Genomic DNA, 26,500 nt, shown 5'->3' with positions numbered 1-26,500 from the left:
AACCTTTGCTCTAGGGAGGTAGATACGGTGAACACACCTCACTCCACCCCATGACTGTTCTGTCCAGACCTAGACTATGCCCTCTCTGAGAGAAGCCAACAAGTCTGTGATTCAACTTTTGCCTTTATTGATATCTATTCAATTACTTCCTTATTACTCAGTAATCAAATAGCACTTTGATTTGTTTAAAACCTCTTATTTAGTAGCAAGATATTTCTGCAACTTGAATACACTGTGTGCTAATGCCCTCTGTTACTCTGGCATTTTAGGGACAATGCCTATCAACTACTCTTCACTTGTGTTCAAACTGATGTTCTTGTTCTGATCACCTGATTTATTGGCTGGTGTTTAAAGGCAATGTAAGTATGCGTTCTATATGGTACTCTGAAACAAATTAAGAACACAAAGCTAAATGGTGTCTCAACACATAATAGGACAGGAGAGACAAAATCAAATACTTAATTATCAAAATTTTAATTGGGGCTAATGCAAGGGAATGATGCACACATCTATATGCTATCCCACTGTTTCCAGGATTATTTTTCTTCCATCCTGCAGATCTCTGTGACATGACATTTGGCCTTATACACTCCAAGGTCTCAAGGACCCTTTGCAATGGATAATGCACCCCATGCTATTTCAAACGAGAATAACATGGTACTTCTAGTCAAAAGTAAGCTTGTGTAAAAGCTTTCCACTGCAATTAAAGAGTTGCTTAGCCTAGTATTTTTTGTACTGTAAAGAAAAAATAACATGCAAAAATCACTCACTCCTTGCTTTTATTGCTACCAAGGAAATCAACATCCATGTCCTCTTATCAAGACAAAGATTAAGAATTAAAACAAACACAGCGCCATTCCATAATGCTTCTGAAACTGAAGAGTCACTGATACAGCTGCAGAACTCATCTGGGAGTTCAGATCAAGTTTGAAGAGAGCATAATAAACTCTCCTGAGTTTGCAAACTAGGAGGAGCTAGCCCTTCCTTCCCTTAAGCTCTGAGGTTCCCCTTCAGGGAGAAAAGGGAGAAAACCTTGGTGCAGTGCCAAGATTACCAGCAAGCAGTTTAAACCCTCATTTGGATTCTAAATTATGCCATGTGACTATCTCCAAGCAATTGCCTTGCTGAAGCAACACAAGCATGGGTCAAGTGCTGGGGAACTGGAGAGAGACCTTCTTGAGATAAGGTGGTCAGTGCTACCCAGCAAGGGCCCAGGTAAAATCACGGCTTGGGTTGGAAGAGAACCCTTTAAAGGTCACCATGCAGTGAGCAAGGACACCTTTAACTAGATCAGGTTACTCAGAGCCCTGTCCAACCTGGTCTTGAAGACATCCAGGGATGGGGCATCTACCACCTCTCTGAGCAGCATGTGACAGTATTTCACCACCCTTATTGTAAAAATGTTTTCCTTAAATCTAGTCAGAATGCATCCCCTTTCAGGTTAAAACCATTACCCCTCATCCCATTGCTATGGGCCTCCCCAGAAAGATCTACTTTCAGATTGTTTTTACTGACCCAAATAATCATGCTGCACACGGCTGAACGCAGCATCCAGAGGGAGAAACTCAGGTCAGCAGACAATTACAAGAGCAGGGACCCCTGCAAGCACCACAGCCTTCCCATTCCTTACCCCAGCCCATGAATGCAGCAGCTTTCCTTAGAAAGGAAAGTTTTATTTTTAGAACACAAAGATTCAGAAGCTGATAACCTAGACTAGCATTTTTCCATTCTAGACAACCTGGCTTTAAGAATAACAGCACACAACAAAGTCTTGTGAGTAGACTTCAAAACCTTCTTAAAATGGAAATGTTTAGAAACCATTAGAGCAATGGAACAACACATCAACAAGGAAAAATAAGCATAGCGAATGCTGAGCATCACTAAACTATTCTTCATGTGGTCTCATTTTAATTTAGTTTTCCAAGAACAGTTATATACAAAATACACACACACTTCTAAGAAGCTGTAATACAGCTTCAATTCCAACCTAACAAGGAAAACAAAATTTCACTTTTCATCCCCAAAAACGTTTTGTTTTTACTGTTATTTTGTTTTGCGTTGGTGTTTGAGTGTGGCTTATTTTTTGTCCTCCCTTTCTCCCCTTTTTTAAAAAATGTGTACTGCAAAGTAGGTAAATACTTATGGGAATGTAGGAAAGAGAGAGTTTGCATTTGAAAAAGTTGCTGAGACCTTACCATTGGAACAAATCATATGCCCTGCAAACTTTTCAAAAGATTGATCCACAAAGGCTTGTTTAGAAACATCATGACCTGGATCCACTCTGGAATACTAAATGCAGGTGACAATGATTTACAATAGAGAAAAAAATTCATAGGACAGCCTTAAGAATGATCTGAGGCTGGATGCAGTTGTGGCATGCTTGTGACTCTGAGGGCCTTTACTTGACCCTGAGAAGGAAACCCTACTGTCAGGAATAAAAGTTTCCACCAAACATCTGCTGAAAAATTATTCTCTGATGGGTTGACTTAGTATCAAATGACACACATTCTGAAGAGCTTTAACAATTGCCATCTTCTCTAGATGAAATCCAGGCAAGCAAAAAAAAAAAAGAAGTCTCATCTCTGTAATACACTGAATATTGACATAGCTGAAAGAACTATCAGAAAAAAAATCCCACCAGTGTTCCCTCCTACGTCAGACCTTTTAATAAATAAATAATCTGAAAGGAGAGATTAAGAAAATAAACTTTCCACAAATTGTATAAATGGCTGTCATTTGTTTTTCACTCTGTTATATTTTTTACACAAATGCCAAGTCTGGTATTTGCTTTGACAGAGCCTGCATGCAAAACGACGTCTCCCATATGGCAGCCTTCACTTGTACAGCTGATTAGGATTAATGCAACTTGGATGACCACGTCAAGGAGGACATGACTGTCCAGAACGAACAGTACAATCCAGAGTTTTCAAAATAAAATCATTACAGCTCAAGACAGAAAGCACAGAGGACTCTTGGAACTAAACACAGCAACACTGAACTGCAAACACTGGCAACGCCACCAAATAACTATCCTCGCTGTGCAGTACAATTATGTGTTTATTGTTTACAGATAAATCACAAGATAAAAATTTTGGGGCAGACAGATTACAGGGACTGACAAGATAGAAAAAAATTACACTGACGTCTATAACTGATGCAAATGGGAACAGTAGTAAGTTTAAATTGAGGATTTTTACCATATAAAAGCAAAGGAACAAATACTATTTTGAACAATGAATTAAATTTAGAGCAAATCCAGAAAAGAAGCCGTCATAAGTGTTTACAACGCCCACACTCTGAATTAAATTACTATTTTCCAGTTGGATTTTTGCCATCCCCCTAAAGGCCTTGTAGATACCTATATAATCTGACTCGCTATTCCTCTTGCTACAATGCCTGATTGCCAACATACTGAAACAGCAGAAGACGCTAATTCTCAGTAAAAGCACTTCTCACTACCTACATGTCCCTTTACCATGGGTTCTAAGACTTACAGCAATTTTCTTGCTGCTTCACTGGCAAATTTCTAGGTATCAGACACCTTTTTGACACCTCGCAAGATGAAAGGTATGTAAGGAAAGAGGAAAAGCAAAAAAGAGAAGAAGCAAAGCTTTGCGTTGGCACAGCCTAGCAGCTTTATCACCTAGATAAAGCATATTGAAGAAAAACAAATTGATAATTTCTCTTTATCCAAACCCTGTAACTCAGATTGCATACTGCTTTCAAACTTCCACATCTCACCCCCTACACAGGTTTCCACAACAAAAAGAAACTGGTTGTACAACAGAAGGAAGGGAATCAGCCCCCCTTCACAGGTCTACACAATGGATTCCCATAAATGTGCTTTGAGTCAGCAAGGTCTGTAATGAACATGACTGATTTTACAGCCATGTCTCATTCGACTTTTGCTTGTGGCTCCTTAAGGTCTTTGTAGTGTTTTACTCCTTCTCTAGTAAATTTCTCATGTCCTTCTCCCCTTCTGTTCCTCTTCTGTCATCCTTTCCCAAGTGGATAACACACTTAGTTTTCTCTTCAGTTTACCTTCTTAGTACCTTAGTCGCATCCTATTATATTCTGTAAAGTTGATTCATGTTTCATACCCTTTGAATCAATCTCTTACACATAAAGTCTTGTGGGAGAAGGTCACAAGCCATCTGAAAGCAAGTACTTCATTGCGAAACTTCCAGGTAATGACAGGCAGTAAGAGCATCTAGTAACATTTAAAGAATGCAAATGACTGGTCTTCAAAGACAGAGTATCTACAGTTGCTCATAGCAGACTTCTCAAAGGAAGTGTAGTTTTGCCTGTGAGCAGCTATAAAAGCTTCTGTGATGACTAATACAATTTTTGCATTATGATATGAAAAAACCCACTGCTACTATGGCATTATGTTAATTAGTGATAAATGTGTGGTACTACCCCAAGAAGGAGACAAGCCAGTGTCTCTTTACTCACCCTTACAAGGCTGGGAGCAATACAGGAGCATGGTATCTTGACATTCTTGAGGCACTTTTCGTGAGACATGAAGTTGCAAACTGTGGAAATAAAATAAGAACCATGAGCAACTCTTCATAAGCATGGGACTTTAAGAAAGACAATCAAACAACACCAAAAATGGAGTCAAATACTATTAGGAATACACATTTTTAAACACATTTGCTATCCTCTAGGTTTGAGAATGTACACAACTGTCACACCTTGAGCAATGCATGAACTCCAAGTTGTTTTGCTGCTAAGATGCTGGCAAGGAAGGATAGCTTATCCCAGAACAGTACAAGCCTAACACAAGTCAAGTCCTCCCACACTGTCTCTCTCCATGAGCATCAAAATGAGTTCTTAAATTTAAAAAAAAAGTTTTAAACAGTCCAAAACAGCTCTTCAATGTAGCCAAAGCAGAAGGACATGTTTGCAAGTGAATTATTCTACAAGCTAGTGCACGTGACATAAATGTGAGAACACAAAGTATTGTTACAAACTGAGTGTAATGGATGAAGGTTGCCAATTACAGGTAGCTTTGAAAGTCAAGAGTAACTAACTATTTCTTTTATTACAGGTTTATAATTCCATCCAAGCTCCACAAAGCACCCTTTGAAGCATGACAGTTCCACTTGCCATGGAGGAGATATTTTTCACAGCTTCTTACCATGAATTTGCATTACATTAAGCTGTGTGAAGAAAACAAGGGATTCTTTATTTCATTCCCACCACCTCTGATTAATTAGGAACTAATAAGCCATGCAGCTGTGGATTTAGAGTCCTCTTTCTTTCAGAATTACTCTCCACCAGTTCAAGCATGAAGCCCCGTGCAGATGCTCAGCTCCCGTGCAGATGCTCAGCTCCCGACCTCTTGAGTGGAAGCTCAGACCCCGCCCAGTGCCAGAGCAGATCACTTGCCAGCGGCAACTGTTGCTGTATACAGGTTTTCCTCTCCCTGCTTCTCCTAAGCACAGCGTACCACTTCCTAAGTTTCCCAAGTATCTGACAATACCCCAAGTGCTTCAAACTTCCCACCCGCAGTCCACTGTTGCCACTGACTGTATGCACTATTGCCACCAAAAGCAGTCAATTTCCTCTCCTCCCCTTTCTCCAGCTCATTGAGCTTTGATTGCACACTTCTCCTTCCAGGCCAATTGAAGCATTAAAATCCTGGCCCACTTCTCTAAACATCTTATTGCCTAGCCCACACAAAGCAAGTTTTCCTTCTGGTAGCACAAAAAGGATGACACCTCTCCTCCTGGCATCCATCTTAATACGAGCAGTAAGCACTTTTTTTCTCATTAATCTGCAAGTCAGAAAAAGAAGCACTGCAAGTCACTACTGTGTTCAAACGTGTTATTTATTACCCATGGTTGAACCCAGAATGATTATTGCACTGATGAAATAAAGTGGGAAGGAGCAGAACCAAATCTTCTGCTGGGTGCTATGAAGCATTATGTGCATCTCTAAGGTTTATGGCTGTTTCCAACCAAATAGGGCAGATCAGGGAAGGAAACAGTCAAAGAAAGGATAATGAAATGGATGCTTGCAGCTGCAAATACAGTTGCTTAATGGATTTGAAGGTGATCTCCATAGTGAGGAGCACACAGCCTACCAGTGCAAAGGAGACCAAAGAGAGCAAAGTCATTATCCAGGCAGAGGAAAGATGAATCTCCTGCTCCAGAGAACAGGTATGAGTCCACACAGAGAACTGGTGAATCCTCATCACTGATATATGTTTTCTAAACATAGTGGTAATATAATGACAATATAATTAAACTTGCTCCTTCCCTAGGTGTCAGCAGTACTTCTACTGATGCTCTTAGGAAGGCCACCTGCTTGTGGTGAGAGCAGGTCTGTAGAAGCTTCAGGAGAAAAGGGACAAAGAAGAAAAGGGTCAAAAGGGTAAAGGTGCCCATTACCACCTATAGTCTGAAATTTGTCACTGATACCCTGAAGACATCTGCCTCAGCTACCTCAATGTTCAGGTGACCTTGTCACTGTCTTGGAGTGGTGCCCAAAGTTTATCTGACCTGGCTAGGTGAGGGGAAATGCCCTCTGAAAGCAGAAGCATCATGACAAAGGTTCTCATGGCTCTGACCCATGAAAAGCAGAGTATGAAGCTTCAAATATAAACAGGCAGATATCAAAAATTTCATAAAGAGGTGAGAGCTAGCCAAAGAGGAATCAGCAGTGACTAATGAAATTCAGTGAAATGACACATTCAGAAGCAGACTGGCTACAAAAGCAGAGAGCATGGTGGTGCAGACTGATCACAGGAATTTTCTGATCTGCAAGGTGCAGCAGGCAACTGAAGTCTGCAAGACCACCCTCTCTAAGTGGCTGTTAGATTTAAGTGCACACAAACTCAATGCACAAGTCAACTGAGCCCCACCCAAACACCTCAGGGAATTCAGGCAACCAGCTCATGGAAAAGATGCTCCTTCCATGGACCTTGAGAGGTGATCTTATTTAGACAACCCAAGTCAGTCAGTACCACAATTTTCCTTTGCACTGACAAATCCAGGAAAACATGGTCCTGCATAAAGACAGTAACATATGGTTCAGATAAGGAAACAATCTCATGACACAGAAAAGCATACTAGGTCAGCAACTTCAGAGAATCACTAAAACCAAACAGTGAATTAATGTTTCAGATGAGGAGCAAAACAGGAAGGTGCATAAAGGTTTTAATTGTTTGAATGCATACAGAAGAAGACAACACAGAAAATAATTAAGTTTCCTAAAATGTCAGCCAGAAAATTGAAGCATTTGCAAATAATCAAATTAAGGAATATCAGGAGACAAACAGCAGGAGATAAGCAGTGCCCATACTTAGAAGGTAACATTCTCAGTGAAAGATTTTCACACGTTTTTCAGGAGCTACTCACACAACTCCTCCCCTGCTTGTCAAATTCCTCACCAGGTGAAATTACTCCTACAAGTCACCAATTTGTTTTTATTTTACACATTCCACACAGAAAGAAATAAACCCAAAATGGCAGCAAACTGAAGCACTAACAATATTTGGGGGGAGGAGAGGTGGCAGAATCCTATATTCATATCAATAGTCCCAGAGAGGCTTAATTAAGTCTTAAGTTCTGACAGCTAGGAGAGGTTTCGTGGATTTTAACAGGTGATCTTTTATTAGGAAAAACAAGCCAGAAGACACTGTGTGTGACATTTCAGTAGGTGAAATGCAAAATTCTGAGGAAAAAGCATTTAAAGGAAGAGGACAGGTGAATCTTTTTAAAGGATGAAGATTTCTTGATCCATACAAACTCAGTGATGAGCTACAAGCAGACACATCTATGGGTTGTCTAAGTCAAAAGAAAGCCATTCAATTGCAGCTACAAGACACTGAACAGAACATTTACTTAATGGTTTAGGGGGCTTTATGAGGTCTTTCCTCAGCATCAGGTCAGGCATACTGCACCAACCATATTTGACAAGTTTACCTTGAGGCCTTCTGCCATTCAATTATAAATCACTTCCTTCTTGTGAAAAATTAGGTTTTGCCAATGCTCAACAAGAAGCTGTCTGGCCATTGGGCATCACAGTGCTGCTCTCTGTCCACACGGAGCACAAGATCTGGCTTTACAGGAGGCTCTGCCCATAAGCCATCCCTTCCTGGGCCACTTTTCTTACCACATTCTGTTTGGTGTTTTAATAAAGATAAAGGCCATGTGTACATATGGCAACCCATGGAACGTACAGCCAGCACCTTTCCAACATACACTTGAAAAGAAACAGAAAACATCTCTCTCCAGGCCTCCCCACCAAGGTAGGACATAAAAGCTGGGAATCACGGTAACTCATGAGCTGTGTAACACTTCTTAGAAAAAGGATAGCTATTTATACCCTCCAATATGTCACACTTTTTCCACATAAGCATTTTTCTCTCTGTCCTCAAGACAAACTTCAAAGCAGAATCCAAAACTAGGGAGAAGAAAATAGTGAATTATGCCCTGTAGGGACTCTAGCTATGTATTGGTGTGCCATGCAAATGGTGAGAATTCTGGGTGAGAATCAGATATAACACAATCTTCTCCCACTTTTGAAAAGACCACTCAGCCATGAGGAAAAGCCTAGAAGGTATTAAAAATTACTTTTGTTTCCTCTTTGGGAAAATACTCACCATAATTCAGGTCTGGTGTTTTTCAAACAGAAATTTATTTGTGTATTTGTATTTTAACATGCTAGGTTTTATTTATTTTTTTTCTTTTATCTTTAACACTGAAGTCCAATGTTGCATTTGCTAAACATTTTTACAAGAAGAACTATCAAATTGCTCTCCAGAGAGGATAAATTTTTTCAAATTTTTTTTTGACAATAAATTTTCATTTCTGGAAAAATTTAAGTGCAATGCATTAAAGAACATACACAGCTTATTAATGTGAATATAAATACAACTAAATTAAGTGCAGTAATTCTCTGAGGCATCTTGTTAAATGTAAGACTTGGAAGAAGTCCCTGTCTTGGAGAGTTTACTAGAACAAATGGCCTGATATATGTAGGAGTATTACATAAATGGAAAATCTCTACAGTCCTCTGCAAAAAGCCCTATAAATGTACATAGATTACATGAAAGAATTACAAGGGGACTAAAATAAAATAGAGAAAGGAAAATGTCACGTTCAAGATCTAATGCTGCATCAGACACCTACAGACTCAGCAGCCGCTCAGCCATTGCACAGGGAGAATCAGCAAGCTGATTTTATGCTGTGGCACAGAGGTGGCTTTTCTGCCACTTCTCCCCAGTCTTTTCCTAATAACGTCTAGCATTCAAGTTGCCTTTCTTTGACAATTACACAATGGGCACATATTTCCCTGGATGCACCATTACAAGTCTAAGATCCTTTCCTGCCTATCTGTAAAAGCTGACTAAAGACTCAGCAGCTTGTAAGAGAACTTTTCCTCCCCTTCATAACCATCACTTTACAATCAACAAGCAATAAAATGATAGACTGGAATATACTTCTTTAATCCTCAGCAGCTGGAGTCAGCGTGAGCTCTCAGCTCACTGCTGGCCTTTGTAGAGGAGGATGTGGACTGTTAATTGAAGAGTTGTGTAGCACAATCCCCCACACTGCCACAAATCCATCTGCAGTCTTGACTGAGTTCATTGCTTCCCTCTATCGCTTTTATCTGACACCCAGACCCACGCAGTCAGTGTGTTTTTATTTTAGCATTTCACACTCGGTGAATGCCAACTTTCAGTTCCAGGGGGAACCTTCCATGCACAATATCTTTGTTTATATCTGTCTTCTACTAAGATGCTCAGAAAAGCAAGGCTAAGAAAAGGCTGTGGTTATGGTTACCAGCTGGCTCTGGCACTAGACTTGGGTGGCCAGTAGAATGTTGTTTATATCTTCCTAAAGAACATTTTATAGGATGAAATAAAATAAAAGTTTCTTCCAGATGAAATACTGAACAATTCGGATTTTTTCAACAACAGGTGTCTAAAAGTGTTATAGATTCTCTGTATCTAAATACATCATCTTAAAGAGGTTATTTTTAACAAAAGAAGTTGAAGCAACGGATGGAGAAACATGGACAAAGTTCTCATCAAGTATCTCAAGTGTAACTTAACTGCTACTCTGAAGTGTGTCTCTGCACTGACAAGTAAATTTCCACATCCCAAGAATCTCTATCTTCCTTTCTTCATATGACAACCTTCAGCCCTTTATTGTATTTCACACATCAAATGAAACTCATCTGTAGTCATGTCCTTTTTTCATCTCAACAAGTCCCAGCAGCTGTAAGAAGCAATGTTTTTTGCCAAAGAACGATAATTCTCTGAAAAGACAGGTCCATGCCCCTTAACACTTCCCACCACACATTTCCAGACTTAGCTGTCATGAGATTGCAGCAAGCCACAACTGGCCCAAACTCTGACTGCCACAAAAGGGTACACAAGAAGTCCAGAAGGTGTACACAAGAAGTCTAGCTTCCCACAGGTGGCAAAAGGACATGTACCTTGTGGTAGCTTTGGCTAGAGCCTGCACTGATAGCAGATGGTTCCAAAAGCCAACAGTGTCATGGCTGCAAACTCAGGGTGAAAAGCACCAAGAGTAGGATTTAGTTTTTGTTTCCCAGAAAACTGTTTGGATTCAGTGGACCTCTTGGAAAGATGACAGCATAGGCATTTTTTATCTTACCACTCGTCTGGCACAACAGAGCGGCAACCTCTGCAACAAATGATGTTTGGCAGCAGTGTCCTCGGGGCGGAAGATGTGCAGTGCAGTTTCAAGCCTTGTGATTTCACAGCAGGCAAGGCTATGTTTTAAATGCAACAGGTACTACAGAGAGAATAATGTCTCTTGCCATTTACTCCAGAGGGGTAATTCATTCCAGCAGAGACTATTGAATTTATTTTCAATACTTCCAGTAATTTTCATTTTCAGTAGGTCCTGTAAAGAGAGCATTACTGTTAGGAGTGCACTACAGCTACATCTGACTACACAGTCTGTAGGGTTAGAGTCAGATCCTCACATGCTGTAAATCAGAAAGATTACTTTCAGTTTGGTAAAGCATAACAATTCACCAAAGTCAAGGATTTTTAACTTCAAGTCAGTACACCAGATTATAAATTTGACCATGTAGCACACATCTTGTTTTTATCAAAATGCAATAATGAATTAAGGGTAAAACATTACTCGGCTTTCTGTAAAGTTTAGTGCTTTGAACAGACAGCCATCAGTACTTCTAGCAATATAAATATTGCTCTTAAACAGATGCAATTATTTCAAATTTTTGTTCCATATGTCACCAACTCATATAAGGCATTCAACAATCCAGAATAAGAGAAAAGTAGGTTGTTTCCTCTGCTCTGCCTGCTCTTCCATAGCATGTGCCTGACATAACAGAAGCCAAAATACAGGTTTAATCTGCCTCTCTCCTTCAAGAGCTTTATCACTCCCTTCTGAAATTGTCCTTGATGTGCAAGCAGGCTTATTTTGTTCAGCAGGACTGCCTTTGCATTCACTGAAGAGATCCATTGACAGTTAAAAGACAATAGCTTTCAGAAAATGCCCACAGGCTAATTAGTCACAGATTGGAGAAAAATACTTTTATTTTTTCTATCACAGTGTTCTTGAATTATATCAAAAACACCAGACTGCTCATCCAGACAGGATCATTCAAGCTGGTGGAGGAGTCACTATTTTCAGGAGTAACTTAAAAGCAGCACTTTCATTTTACTGGAAGTTTGTGGGACTCAACTTTTACATTTGTTACACAGCTTTGAGCTACTTTTCCATTGTAGCAGCTTGCCAACATAGACGCATTTAGCTTTTCATTTACAACTGTGACCACAGGCCAGTCTGAATACTGTGACTATTCACTAAAAGGAATGCTGGATGCAGTACATGGACTTCACCAGCTTATTTCCCAATTCAGCAGAAACATGCAAAGACCTGTATGCAATATTGGTGTGCTCTCTCAGACAAAAACACAGCCTAATTTAAGCTTAGAGTTCTGTTGTGCAATGATTGTTAAATGTCACCAGGAAAGCTGTCATAGAAGCTTTGGTCTTCCCAAAACATTTCAAGCAATGGTGAGAGAGGAATGAAAAATGTCTGAAATCTTTAAGAAGTCAAGCATTAGAAAGACCCTCCTTTCTAACTGTGGTGAGAAACTTCAGGCTTTGCTTACAGAGTGCTTGACATCACACAGTAAATACTCTTCAGAAAATCCAAAAGAAATGAAAACCTTATTAAGGTTTTCCAGATACCTGCTGAGTATCCTTATAGATGACTTGTATTTGACAGCTCTTTTCTCTCTCCAGGTTTCCCTGGTCTTGTCAACTAACCAGTCATACATGCTTCTGCTTTAAATGGAGATACCAGTACAAACCCTGTTTGACAAAAATGCAGTTTGCCTTCACACAACGTGAATTGCCTTGCACTTTATATTCCCAGAATTATCCGCATGAGAACACTTTCTCTTTATAGATACAAATACTCCAAAGAAATGTCTTTGTAGCATCTGACCTCTATAATTTCAAGGCAGCACATCTGAATTCCTATTCATTTGTATTTCAAATATGCTGGTAGAAAATAACAAATAACAAGACAAGTGAAAATAAGACAAGCTACTTATTAAGAAAACAGGTAGGTTAGGTGATATACTTGAACTGTTAATCATTTGGTTATAGTAGGTTTGCTTGAATTGTGTGAGGCTCACAAAGGACCTGGGCTAGATAAGCACTTCTCACTCTCTCATTCCTGCAGCGTACAACACAGTATCTTGCTTCTCCATCCTCCTGGTACAGTAGAATGAGTACTGACAAATGAACTAAAGGAACCTCACCTGCCAAAACAGAACTCTCACCATCCTCCCATCTCCTGACTCTACCCAGAGCATGTTTCTTAGATCCTGCTAAGCAGGAAAAGCCAGAGCACCAACAGCTGGAGGCAAAGGCACCTACACTGTGTGCTCAGTCCCACCAAGGCTTTGCATTTCAAGGAGAAAACTGCACAGAGAACTTATACCGCAGTAGTAAAAGCAGCCATCTCCATTTGGTCAAGAGGCTTTTCTAAGTCCACAGCCATCAGAAAATCTAGACATGCTACCAGCTATGTCTATACACAGAAGAGAGGTCTATCCACTCACTTAAGATGCTGCAGTCTGCCCTCTTTCCAGTCTGTACAGTATGGCCAACTGAATATAGGCTGAGGTGTGAACAGAAAGAGAGCTGCACTGCTGAGGAGCACTTGGGAATGTTGGTGGACAATAAACTGAGAAAAGAGGTAATTCTTAACTTTTCCTCTGCTCTCAGAGACCCTGCCTAGAATACTGCATCCAGCTGTGAGATCCTGAGTACAGAAAAGAATGGATACATTTGAACAGGTCTTAAAGAAGGGTCACAGAAAATATCACATGGCTGGAGCACCTCTCCTATGAGAGGCTGAGACACTTGGGATTGTTCAGCCTGGAAAGCGAAGGCTCCAGGGAGACCCTTAGTGCCACTTTCTAATACTTCAATGGGACATATAAGAAAGAAGCAGAGCCCATTGCAGTAGGACAAGAGGTAGTACTTCTAAACTAGAAGAGGTAGATTTGAACTGGGTGTAAGGAAGAAATTTGGTATGATAGGGGTGGTGAAACACTGGCACAGCTTGTCCAGAGAGCTGGTAGATGCCTCATCTCTGGGAACATTCAAGGTCAGGTTGAGAGGGGCTTTGCGCAACTTGATCTAGTTGAGAATGTCCCTGCTTATTGTGTGGGATGTGCAAGAGTAGGGTGTCGGGCTAGATAATCCTTAAGGGTACTTCCAGCCCAAACTATTCTGTGATTCTGGTCTGTGAAATTTTATGAGAAAGGTGAGTTCTGCATAGACTTTACTTTTTTTTCCTCTTAAAAGACAGCTGGATCAGACTTGCCACCAGAGAAATTAGGGTGAACACAGAATTTCAGAGTTTTAGTTACTGAAGAGGTCCCCAATATCAAGAGTGTTTTCTTCTTTAGAAAGATGGAAGATAGCTAGTCTCAAACTTGCATTCACATCCAGAAAGCACTAACACCTTCTCTTTTCTTGAAGAATAGGCCAAAGATAGGACAGCGCCATGGGACAAGGCACTGATGGAAAACAAAAGATCTCCAAGAGGGCTACAGCATCAGGGAAGAGAGTTCAACAACTCATCTCCTGACAATTTAAAAAAAAAAAAAAGATCCTTCAGAGGAAGAGGCCTCCCACTAACAATGTGAATCTGCACAAGGAGCCTGGAGGGATGCAGTTTTTGCCACCAACAATGTAACAGCAACAGACCATTGGCTGTGACTCTTCTCCCAGCAGGCTCCCAATCACATGGGCTATCAGCAGTCTTCAGGGATGCTGAAGGTAGAACCCCAAAAAGAAATTGTCTCTGAACCACAGAAATCTGTCTGAGGGCAAACAATTAAGCACTTGAGCAGTTCTTTTGTACAGGAAGAAGGATCAAGGTTGCCCACAAAAGCCAGATGCAAGACCATGTAACACAGTTGTGGCTTTTTCTCAGGTTTTCCAGACTGCAGCCTTTACACAGCTAGAAAGGGTCAAGCCAGTTTGAAGAGTGACAGAAAAATGTCTGACCACACTCCCTGCACATGCAGTGAAAGGCTACAAATCCTGACAATCTTCAAAGAAGAATGACACCCAACTCAGGAAGATGCCATGCTGATAAGAACATCAGGTACCAGATACCACTAAAAGACGCTTGAAGACCATTTAGCAATCTGACATTTCTCCTGGCTCTGTCTTAGGCTGGTGCCTCTTATGTCTTTTGCTGCAGACTGCCCATGCCACCAACTGAACCCGAGTGGCTGGAGCAGAAATGGGCCAGCTTGGCAGCATTGTGTAAACAAAACTGGACAAGAGGGACAGAGAAACATGAAATGGTTAAAATCAGAAGAACAAGGAAGATCCAGCTGGACTGGAAGAACCACCTACTGCAGGGCATGCACACCAGTGTCTTAAATGCTTACCTCTGTGCAGCTGTTGTCTGCAACAGCTTCTCCAAGTCACTGCTTTCAGGGTGATGCCTTACAAAGAGAAACTTTGTCAATTGTTCATCAGCACTGTCCAGCTGACTAACAGCTACTGGTCAAAACAAAGAGCTACAGCTTACAGCATTCAGAACAGCACAACAAAAATCACAAGGAAGACTGAACCAGCCCTCAGTTTAAAGGAAAATGCACTAAAACAATTTGACATTTACTGCAAGCATCCTCGCAACAAAAACATCATCATGGAATCATAGATTTGTTAGTGCTGAAGGGAACCTTGAAGATCATGTAGTTTCAACTCATCTTGCCGTTCATCACATCAGATTGCTCAGCAGACCATTCAATCTGGCCTTGAACATTGTCAGAAATAAGGCATTCACAGTTTCTCTGGGCCACCTGTTCCAGCCTCTGGGCAAAGAAATTCTTCCTAACATCTAATCTAAAGATGTTCTATTTCAGTTTAAAATAATTGTCTCTTTTCCTGTCACTATCTGCCCATATAAAAAGTCCCTCTTCCTCCTTTTTATAACTTCTTCTTAAGCTAGTGAAAGCCTTCTCTTCTCCAGGCTGAACAACCCCGGCTCTCAGTCTGTCTTTTTTGCAGAGGTACTCCATCCTTCCAATCATCTTCATGACCTTCCTCAGGACACACTTTAAGAGGTCCATGTCTTTCTTGTGCTGAGGATCCCAAGCTGGATGCAGTGTTCCAGGTGAAGTCCAACAGGGGCAGAGTAAAGGAACAGAAACACCTACCTTGACCTGCTGGCCACACTGCTTTGGATGAAGCCCAGGGTGTGCTTGGTTCTGGTATTGCCAGCTCGAGTCCAGCTTTCATCCATCATAACTTCAAGTCCTTCACCTCAGGGCTGCTGCCCAATGACTTCTTCTCCCAGTCTGTACTCATATCTGGGATTGCCCCTAGCCAGTTCCAGTTCCTTTAGACTTGCTGACTTCATGAGGTGATCATGCCTAGGCAGCCTGCACCAACACTGCAAGGTTCCAGCCCTCACGCATGTAGCCCCCTGCACCACTATCACTTGTTACCCAGTACTGCACAAATAAATCCACACACTGCCTTGTCAGTGTCATCCTCCTCAATAACAACACAGATGTCTCCTATGAAAAAACAGTCCTATTAACACTTCTGCTACGTTAGACATGCCTAAGCCGAAATGCCTCCCCACACATAAAAGGGAAATAACAGTAGCACATCTCCAACTTTGAAAAAGAAGAATTTGAGTTACACTGAAATAAACAGGGTGGATCCTAGCTGAAACTTAATGCAGAGTAGGACTTCATAAGCTGTGACAGAATTTTGGCAGAAAAATGTGATACTGACACAGTTGCCTGGACACTCTCACAGCACCCAAAGACTTGGAGACATTCTCAACATGACGTTACAGACCACCTGTAATACACACCAGTTCTGCACCTATGGGGCATATCACCAGTGACACACCGAGTAAACCTCATGTGTATCCCATGCGCACAGGAACTCAGTGTGTTAGCTCTATGTTCTTAGCAGTGGGGGAACCAAGAGTTTCCTTCAAAACACACATAAGATGTTGACTGGACCAAGGAGGGCCAGGCAGCTCAGTCTTTTCCACCCAGTGATATAACCAGCAGACAGGAGGTTTGCAATCCCTCTCCTGCCTCTTAAAAACTGAACACAGAACATAAAAATATAATTAAAAATCCTGAAGATACTAGAAGAAAAATCACTGCTAAGCTTAGTTGCAGTAGCATCCACAAACCTCCACAGCACAGCTGCAATTTTTCAAGGAAAGTTGGATACATTTAAACCATAGGTCCCATTATTAATCTACATAAACCCATAGTAAATTTTCCTCCACATTTAATTTGGGTAATCTCTGGATTATCTAAGGCATCTCAATACTTCCTAGCAAAACAAGGAAAAAAAACAAGACACTCCAGAGCTGCCATGGCAACCTTTACTTGCCATTCCTATAGGGCTTCATTTCCAAGTTGCACCACACTCAGAAGTGTATAAAACAATAGGATTTGAATGAAAAATAATCAGACCTGGAATGAATGGAGGGGGAAAATGCAGAAAGCAAAGAAACAGAATCCTGTGCCAACTGGGTAAGTACATTCAGTATTTTCTCCAGTGTGGTTACTACAAAGCTATTGACATGGTCAGGAAACTAAAGGCAAATGATTCACACTGTGGTGAATCAGGAAAACAAAACACTCACATGGCACTATTTCCAAAAGGCAAACTGAAAGTGCTGATCTCCATGATTTTTTTTTAAATTCTGATTCTTCATTTCATTCACTTTTATTCAAGTATTTTAGAAAGATTCTTTTTAAGAACATGTGAGCATTTATTTCCAGCACTTAGGCTTGAGTCGTTGACGAGATCGAGGACTACATTTCTCCTAAATTAAAGCAACAGCCTCTTTCATATACCTAAGACCATACAAAGTTCATAGAAGATAAGTGTTTACATCTATATGGACAACAGAAGCCTGCAGTACAAATTATATATGCCAATGATGAATACACAAAATAAAATAACCCTGTTCATAAACACTAAAACTCAAAATCTCTCCTGAAAAGCCATAAATCTTTCTCAAAGAGGGACCAAATTATTCAGGGTCATATATAAGTTTCATTTTAGTGTTGTTTGGCATGGTCTTCTCAATTTATCAGACAGAGAATGTTCTTGTAGCACTCCATCTTAATTTACTTTGTAGCATAATCAGCTATTAATTTATGCACATGAATTATCAACACACACTGAAAGGTTCTTAAAGTTTCCCAGGACAGCATATTTAAGAAAAAAGTTACACTGAGCAAAAGTAAAAGTGAGACAGCAAAACAAAAAAAAAAAAAAAAAAAAAAAAAGTAATATATCTCCATTATCTTATGGATTTACTTTTGAATAATCTATTTGGTTCACCTGAAGAAAAAGTGCTTGAATGAAAAATACAATAACATCAAGAAATCTTTAGGCATTTGCCAAACAGGAGCTATTCTGGAAAGAAATATAATAGGAACAGAATAACAGAAGTCAAAATCAAAATGGACAAAACAATATTTGGCTGTTTTGAAGAGTATTTTTAACATGCTAGTATTTTTACCTTCTACTTTAGCTTATTTTTTAAAAAAATATTTGGCAACCAAGGCCTAAAAGAACCAGCTCCTGTTAGTTAACTTCTTCACAAGAGAAAATACAAGCACGGAAGTCTGTACTTGGAATTTCCGCACAGAAACTGAACAGGAATCTTTTTAAGTTCTTCTTGTTTAAGGTTACATCTCTTCTTTCACACCTCCTCATCTGGGATCACGTGTTCGGTTTCTCACTCAGCATCTTCTGTTAACAGAATTAAGTCTGCTCAGCATCCAGACAGAGAGTTGGAGCATCAAACACAATTGCAATTGAAAACCATTTCCTAGGACAAGGGGATTGTGACTCCTTTTTGGAAGGGCTGCTATTACTACCACGGACAACTGTCAGCAGAGAGGGCAGACACTCTGCTCACAGCTCATCTGCACAAGCAGACACAACTGCTCCAGCACTGTACTGTGCCACTGGGACATCCAAAAGCATCCACTCAAAATCTGGGCAACAACTTGCAAACACGTCTTGAGCGTTTTAAATTATGTGAATATCCAAAAATTTTTAAATCAGCTTTTCTAAGTACTCTGTATCAATAGTGTTTCAAGAAGAGGTAGAATGTGATAAAGCAGTTTGTCCTAGGTTGTGGCTCACCTACATATTTGTTTTAATTCTAAGGCTTTCTTTTCATAGCAGATACATTCCAGGATTGCTAGTCCTAAATGTAAATTTCTATGTGGGATGATTTACACTCTGTCATCCTAACTATATTTTGAAGAAAATCTGTCATCCCACAAAAAGCCTTTTCTATTCTGAAATAAAGCATTCACAGTCTCAAATGCAATCAGTTTTTTCAATTTATGTTCAGAGCCTTCCCTCATGCCATCTTCATGCTTAGGGGAATCTCACCAATTTCCTTGTATTTATGATGATTCCAGGCAAAGATCCTAACCACATAATGGTTTCAGCACTGAGAAAGTATTTTTGCTCGAACCACTTAAGAAACTGGTTAGTGGATTATTTCTTATGTTCACTAGTTAACAAGGTGCAGCAGTTGCTATTTTCACATTCTGCAGAGAAAGTATTGCACAAAAAGGAAAGACTAATTTTCTGAATTATAGCATGACAAACCAAGACACTAAAAAGTGACACAAGCTGCCAAGCAGCAAGAAAAGCAATGAGGAACTGAGATTTTTTTCTATGCATTCTTGCACTCAAACTGCATGTCCTATTTCCTAGCCACCATAACCTAATACTACCCTGCAGAACAACACAATGCTCCAAATTTAACCCCTAAAGTTCAAATTATTCCATAATTCAATAATCTCTTACAAGAAAATCTGTTTAGCTAAATATTCAGAATGTCTCTAGTAGCACTGCATATGGAAAACCTTTGGGGCTGGATTAAATTGTGATCAAATACAGCATTGTTTATTCTGTTAGTTGTTCTAGATCTTAAGCAATGTTATTTTTACAATAGTAAGTGCCATGACAATTATATCATAAAACGGGTATTTAAAAAGAAGCCAGGCAGGTGAGTGATAACAGCACATCACATTAATAATCTTAAATATATTTCCAAGTAAGCAAGTTCCACTGATATTCAATCTTAAACAGGAAAGAAAACAACAAAGTTACATAAATATATGTGAGTATAGATGCATGAATATACACATAGCCCCACCCCCATTCTTCTAGAGCCAAGCAAATAAAAATGCTTAAATAAGAACAGGAAGTGAAATGAGGGGTTGACTTTACTGAATAACAAACGTCCACAAGTGAGACAACAGTAGGCAACAATAAGGAAGAACACTGTGGTAGCACACTTTAAAAAAAAAGAAGTGTGCTTCCAACATGTTCCTTATCACACTGTGATATACACAGGTTAAGTTTCGCTCTCTGCTTGGGAGTGTTTCCTAATAGGCTTATCCCAAACTGAAAGCTACCATTAAATAAAAAGGCTGGAGGGGAGAAAAATGCAAAAAGAAGAGAAGCTGATCAGCATGTATTGCTTAATCCTTTAGAAAGTTGTATATACTGCACACACAATCTGCTTTTTCCCCACTGGAGCTGAGTCAAATTAAACATATTGAAGTAACTCAGTCACCTGTTTTCTGTAAGTGTTGCAAAAGCAGCTTCACCAAAGGTGCTTTCAAGTGCCAGCTCAGGATGGATCTAATTGTGCAACACGTAGCCCAGAAGGAAGTCAGTTTGAACTAATGAAATGCAGAGTTAGAAACGCCTCTGGAAGAAACAAGTGACATAACCAAAAAGTAAAGGTCATCTAGGGACAGCGTGGTTCAATGAAAATTCAGAGCTGCCACCTGAGAAGGTGGCAAAAAAAGGAAAAAAATCGGAAGAGAACCAGCTTTCTATGGATATTAAGAAGCAAAACAATATTATGGACAAGTTATAAACAGCATGTAATCAAAAAAGGAGAAAACAGACCAGCAAAGGCACCATGCCCAGAGGGAACCCACAAAAAAAAAAAAAAAAAAAAGAAAAAAAAAAAAAAAGAAAAAAGAAAAAAAAAAGAAAAAAGAGGCAAAACTTATTATTCTTGGATTTGTAATTCCGAGTATGGGTGGTGCTAGTGGGTGGAATCAACAGACACATTTGTTACAAACTGACCACAGGAGAATGAAAACTAAGCACCTTGCCTGCCATTCCCCCTGGCAGTAAACGTAGGTGGGCCACACCTTGAGTTACAATTACAACTGGGTAATTAATGCCCATTGAACATAGCAGCGTCCCTGCTGCAAAGCAATTTTTAGACCCTCAGCACAGGACTGCAAGAACTATGGTCTCTGGGAAACTCACCAGAGGGAGACTGAAAAAATCTTGCAAGATTAAAAGCAGCCCACGGTACTACTCTCGAAGATGGCTGAGAAACACCTGAATACACTGTGTCTAAGGTACCTTTGATAAATGATCATCTAGAAAGAGAACCTGCAGAGCAGCAGCCGCAGCCGCTTCACACCATGATGGGCTAATGAGCACCTTCCTCAGTGCTTTTGTCACTGCTCAACGAGTCAGACTGAGGCAGTAACACCGATGATATAAGAAAGTGCTGTGCAAGGCTTAGTTTTGCATTACAGGCTTTAGCACTTTCTGCAGTAAGTTATTTACTACCTAATTGAGTTTCTGGACTGAAATCTGAGCTAATGCTATCAACACAAACGATAGCTTCTAGCTACAAAAGCTGTGTGCATTCTCACAAAGCACCCTGTCCTTTTCTCTGCATCACTGATGGTGACAGTGATATTTTCCTCTGAGGCACTGTCAGAAGGAGGCAGGGAAAAGAAAAGCATGAATTCTCTTCTGTATAAAATGGATTATCCTTCAAATATAGACCAATAAATTGCATTTTTCAATGTGTCAGTCAATGCTCCAAACATTTTTCTCAACATGTATATCAGCTGAACTGAGCCAAGTTTCTGTGTAAGGTTTTACTTTGTGGAATTTTTTTGGGGTGTGTGTGGGTTTTTTTTTTTTTCTTTCCTTTTTTGACTCTTTGTTTGCTCCATCTAAGTTTCAAATGCAGCAAAGTCGCAATCACTCAAATATCTCAGCACCAAACATCTTGTTGCACAGAAAGGCCCCACCACTGACAAGAAAACCACTGAAAAGAAAAAAGACAGCAAAGTCTTGAAAATGCAAACTGATTGGAGGATAGAAGCAAAATTGTATTGTGGTAATGCACCAAAAGCAAGCGAAGCTCATCACAGAAAGGAAGAATATGTTTTTCCTTCCTGCAAGCATTAAGACTCTTGGGGGAATCTCATATATCACTCACTTCCTTCAAAACAGTATGAAAACTGTAGGGTCAAGGATATTTCATGTGTCTGTCTCAACAACAGAACTAGAAAGGATGAGAGTCCAAGGAGACTGGCCCTTGTCCCCTTATTCCCTGCTACTACTTCCATATCTCAGCAAACTCCTAGCTTTAACACACCTTCCCTATCTGACTCTATTTTCTCAGAACAGCCTTTAAATTTAATACTGCATACAATATTTGTCCAAAACACACATCTGAAGACTGCTGCAAATGCTGCCTGAACATCTCCAGGATCTCCTAAATCAACAAGGAACAACATGGCTTGTCCTTATCTGGGACATGCCCGTATAAATCACAGCAGCTTTCTGGCTGTCTTGCCAAATCTGAGATTTATGTCATAAATATAACTCAGATCCACTGTTTACATTTTATTCTGGAAAAGCTGTGGTGTTATCAGGCAACATCTAAATCAGATTAAGAGAAACAAAGCTTTATACATCTTGGAATAAGTTTGAATGGTCTGCTTAGAAGCCTAAAAAATAATTTAACACCCTCCCACCCCACCCCAAAATCCCCTCAGCTCCTCCCCCAAACACAAAACCAAAAAATAAAGGTGTTGTTTCCCCAAAATGTTATTTGACTTAGAGCCTTCATATCAAGACAGGTGCCCTATCTACTCAAATAAATATCAAGAAGTCCATGACTGCAGCTTTCCATAAACATTCTAATGAAATACACAGATGTAAAAAATTAAAATGGTTAAACAATTATAAATTTTCAGTCAAACTTGCTTATTACTTAAATCCCCTACATTTTATCCTTGGCCAAAGTAAACCAAACTGACTTTACACTATAAAGTTTTATAGAACTGGAAATATTTATAGCCCCCAAAAATGTAGAGATCCACAATTCGTCCAACTCAATTTTTTTTTCTTGAAATGTTTTGCGTAAAATAAAAGCACTGTGAAAAGAAATGTATTTATTGGTGGCTGAAACGAATCCCAAAAACCAGCATAAAATATCTGCTAGCTACCTTATAGTGTATGAAATTGGTCCTTCTGTGAACTACCAGTAAGAGCTCTCTTTACAATTCTTATACAGACTTCATATATCCAGTATTTTTCATTTTTAAGATGCGTACACACATGCACAAAACCTCAGTCATTTACACTGCCTCTTCTTTGGCAAGCCTGAGGAAATTTAAACCTGCTCAAGCCTGAAATGGCCATGCTTAGGAAAGCAAGAGCAATATAAGAGAGCAGTTTTCCATGCTCTGCTCAAGCTTCACTTATTCTGTCACACATACACACATACTTATCAAAGGAAGTCACAGCTACAAATAGCAAAGTGGTAAGAAAAACAGTTCTTTACAAAAGGTTTACAGAAAACAGATTTGTCAGGGTGGGGAAGACGTGAATAAACCAGAGATGCGAGCCTGGTTGACTGATATTACATAAATATGTGCACTGAAGCTTAATACAGTGACATCTTCAGACCAAACTGGACACCTATTCCACTAGGAAGGGAATTACATTCCTTATAAAATTCACTTGTAAAAATATGTTGCCAATCTAAGCAAGAGAGCTGCAATTCTCCCCTGGTGTACCTTCAATCCCATACAAAGTGCTGGTGACAGTGGTGTGGCACTGGTACTGGTGTGGGAAACAGTATCTTACTTTTAAACAATCAGAATAGATACAGGACACTACATGCCCTTTATGGAGAGCATCAGAGCATCTCTTCCATGTACTTTTTGGAATTCACAGAGAGAACCTAAGGACCATCTTGGCCTCCACTATGAGAATGTTTTGAGAACTCATTCTATTTTCTTGTACTTTTGCTACACAGCTACATAAGCCACATGGGCACATGCCAGTCTGCTGAGTAGTTGATAAGTTAACAGAAAAACCCCACAAACTTGATCATTCACACATAGAAGATGCCATTCTCTAAGGGTCTAAAGTTCAATCACAATTAAAACACAAACACAGGTGATTCAGGCCATACCGCTACTCAAACTAGACAGATAAGAGGTGGGCTTTTTTAATCTTTTTTTTTTTTCCTTTCAATAACTGGAGGAGTCACACCATGAGCATGCTTGGTTCCCTTAAAAGATTGGAAGCTTTTTGTTTTGGTAATAACCAGCTTCAGGGAATGTCAACACAAACAGCATCAGGAGACTGAACATCTGAACCTACAGATCTGGAAGAGCAACCACTGCAAATCCACTTAGAAAAAGGCTTCTCAATGGCTTCCTGTTGAAGCCTGTAGGTGGTTCATCAAGCCGAGTCCAACGACAGCTGCAATTACACCTGCAAACCTAGACTCTGCAGAAAAAGGAGGCAGCAATCATCTACCATGTTGTTCAAGTCTACAGCAAACATTTCCTTCTCTAATAGCTGGGTGGGTTACTTTTTTGTTTTAACAGCCTGGCACTCCTTCTATCACTTTCTAAAGTGCAGTGATCAAACTCCATTAGTTAAAGTAAATGTGACAAGGAGGTAACTATTAAATGGAATTTAAGAAACTCCATTTAATAGTTTAAGAAATCATATTAGCATTTTTTAAACAACTTGGAACTTGACAACAGCAGACACATGAGCAAATGATCCATCAGGTGGTTTTGAATTTTGTTGTTTAGCAGCAAGTTGTTGGAAAGACAAACATGACTCTAAGCATAGCTGGTTGAAAACAGATGTAAGGACAAAAAAAAAACCAAACCAAAACAAAACCAAACCAAAAAAATCCCAACAAAAAAAAAACCTCAATTCTTATTTTTTACCCAGCGGAGACACTGATGTGACAGGTGCCATTACAGGGTTTTCCTGCACACTCTGAGCAGAGAATTTTAGAGGTAATGAAAATTGAGAGTATTTCCCCTCTCTTGTATTGCGTCTCAGAGAGGTGACTTGTTTGAGGTGGAGTTTTCAGATGTAGTTTTAAAAGAGATATTTTAACCATGCAGCTTATAAGTGCCCCATCAGCACACGGGTCATTAGACAGCGGTGCTAAGGATGCTTATCCAGAATTCTGCTGGAAAAGCCAAAGGGGAAGAACAGTTCCAGAGCACCAACTGCAGTGGAAAACTAGGAAAAAAATCCTAAATGCAACTTGCAGGAATACACTACCTTTAAGTATATTATATGGGAGTGGATAAAAAAAAAGTGAGACATTCTGGCCATTTAGGTCCTTTCACATTTTGCTAGCATTACCTGTTAGCATTATCAAAACTATTCAGATCTTTAACTGACAAACTGACATCTGAATGCTCAGTTTTATAACCCAAAAATTTGCCATTTTTTAAGTCATTGATAGAAGAGAACACAGAAGACTGGTTTTGTGCATTTTCACAAGGAAAGAAATTATCATGTGAGCTTGGAGCTTTTTTACTTATCAGGATAAGCAATGACCTTATGCTATACAGACAGAACAACATTTCTCTCAGAAAACTTTTAAGCAAATATAAAACCATCCTTGCAAGACTTGCTTTGCACCACACAGGAACATGACTGCCACCCAACTTAATCCAGCACTCTCTTTACCCCTGGCAATGACAAAAGGCAGGAGCTATTTCAAGAACTGGAGGGTATTTGTTCTACATCTACAGCCTTGTTTGACACCCACCCAATGAGGCTCTTGTACAACCTGACTCTTTCGACCTGGCCTGGGAGCTGCAACCCAAGCCAGCTGGACTGCATATGCTCATGAAGACATCATGTTTTGTCCTGTTTTGTTTGGGGTTTTTGTTGTTGATAGTGGTGTGTTTGTTTTCCTTCAAAGAGGGACGCAGAGATCCACTCTTTTTGCTATGACACTGCTGGATTTTGCTGCATCAGAACAAGTTATAATTTTTATCTGTTCCAAGAACCTCGGCCGCCGCGTAGTCCAGCAAGGAAACCCAGCAATTCCTTCTCCCCTTCCTGGTGTCAGCCAAGGTTTAAAAGGTTCAAACTCCAGCCAGGTTTCAGCCATGGGATGAGGCATTTCAGCAGGTAAGGGTGTCCCTGAGATGGATCCATTGTGAGCTTGCTGGGGTGCTTGGTGGCTCACAGTGTGTCACAGGATGGGCTGGGGCACTGCTGGATCACAGCACACACCGGTGTCACCACACAAGAGTGAGCAGTGACACATCTCCGATTCTAGTTATTCTGGTTAGGAATTATTTTTATTTATTCATATAATTTAAAATAGGAGCAGAATTTTCAGCATTACTGTAGTTATCAGACTTGATTTTTGCAATTTACAACTGTTATTATTAGACCATTACTAGAATTTTGATTACTACCATCAGACGCTTCTTTTCGTGATGGAATGCACTATTTTTATTGCTTTGTTTCAGTATTGCGTCTAAGTACTGTGGTTTTGCACTAGATTTTAAAATTATATTTTAGTACTATAGTTTGTTGATACTATTTACCAATACAGTTTTTATCAGCAGCGGGTTTAGGCAATTTTCCTCCTCCCCCCCACCTCGCCCCGGACGCGTCCCCGGCAGGTCCCGCACGCCCCGGCAGCCCCTTACCCTCGCACTGGTAGCCGGCCAGCCCCCAGATGAAGTCGGTGCAGTAGTGGCAGAAGGTGGGCTTGGTCAGGGTCACCCTGCGGAACGCATGGCCCGGCGGGCTACTGCCCCCCGCCGCGGCGCGGCCCCGCCCGCCCAGCACCGGGCTGGAGGC

General features: G+C 40.2%; 1 protein-coding gene across 1 annotated transcript in view; it reads right to left on the bottom strand.

Annotated features, from left to right (window-relative positions):
- Positions 1 to 26,472, bottom strand: part of DGKQ (diacylglycerol kinase theta) — an 85,646-nt gene extending 59,174 nt beyond the window's left edge. The window contains exons 1-2 of the mRNA XM_041398368.1: positions 26,347 to 26,472; positions 4,456 to 4,535 (exon numbers count right to left, since the gene is read on the bottom strand). Of these exons, the coding sequence (XP_041254302.1) occupies positions 4,456 to 4,524 (69 nt within the window). The 5' untranslated portion in view covers positions 4,525 to 4,535; positions 26,347 to 26,472. The remainder of the gene's footprint in view (positions 1 to 4,455; positions 4,536 to 26,346) is intronic.
- Between the last annotated feature and the right edge of the window lie 28 nt (positions 26,473 to 26,500).

This window comes from Onychostruthus taczanowskii, unplaced genomic scaffold, assembly GCF_017590055.1.
Source record: "Onychostruthus taczanowskii isolate IOZ18803 unplaced genomic scaffold, ASM1759005v1 scaffold145, whole genome shotgun sequence".
Taxonomy (NCBI): Eukaryota; Metazoa; Chordata; class Aves; order Passeriformes; family Passeridae; genus Onychostruthus; species Onychostruthus taczanowskii.
This window is presented reverse-complemented; position numbering and strand designations above follow the sequence as displayed.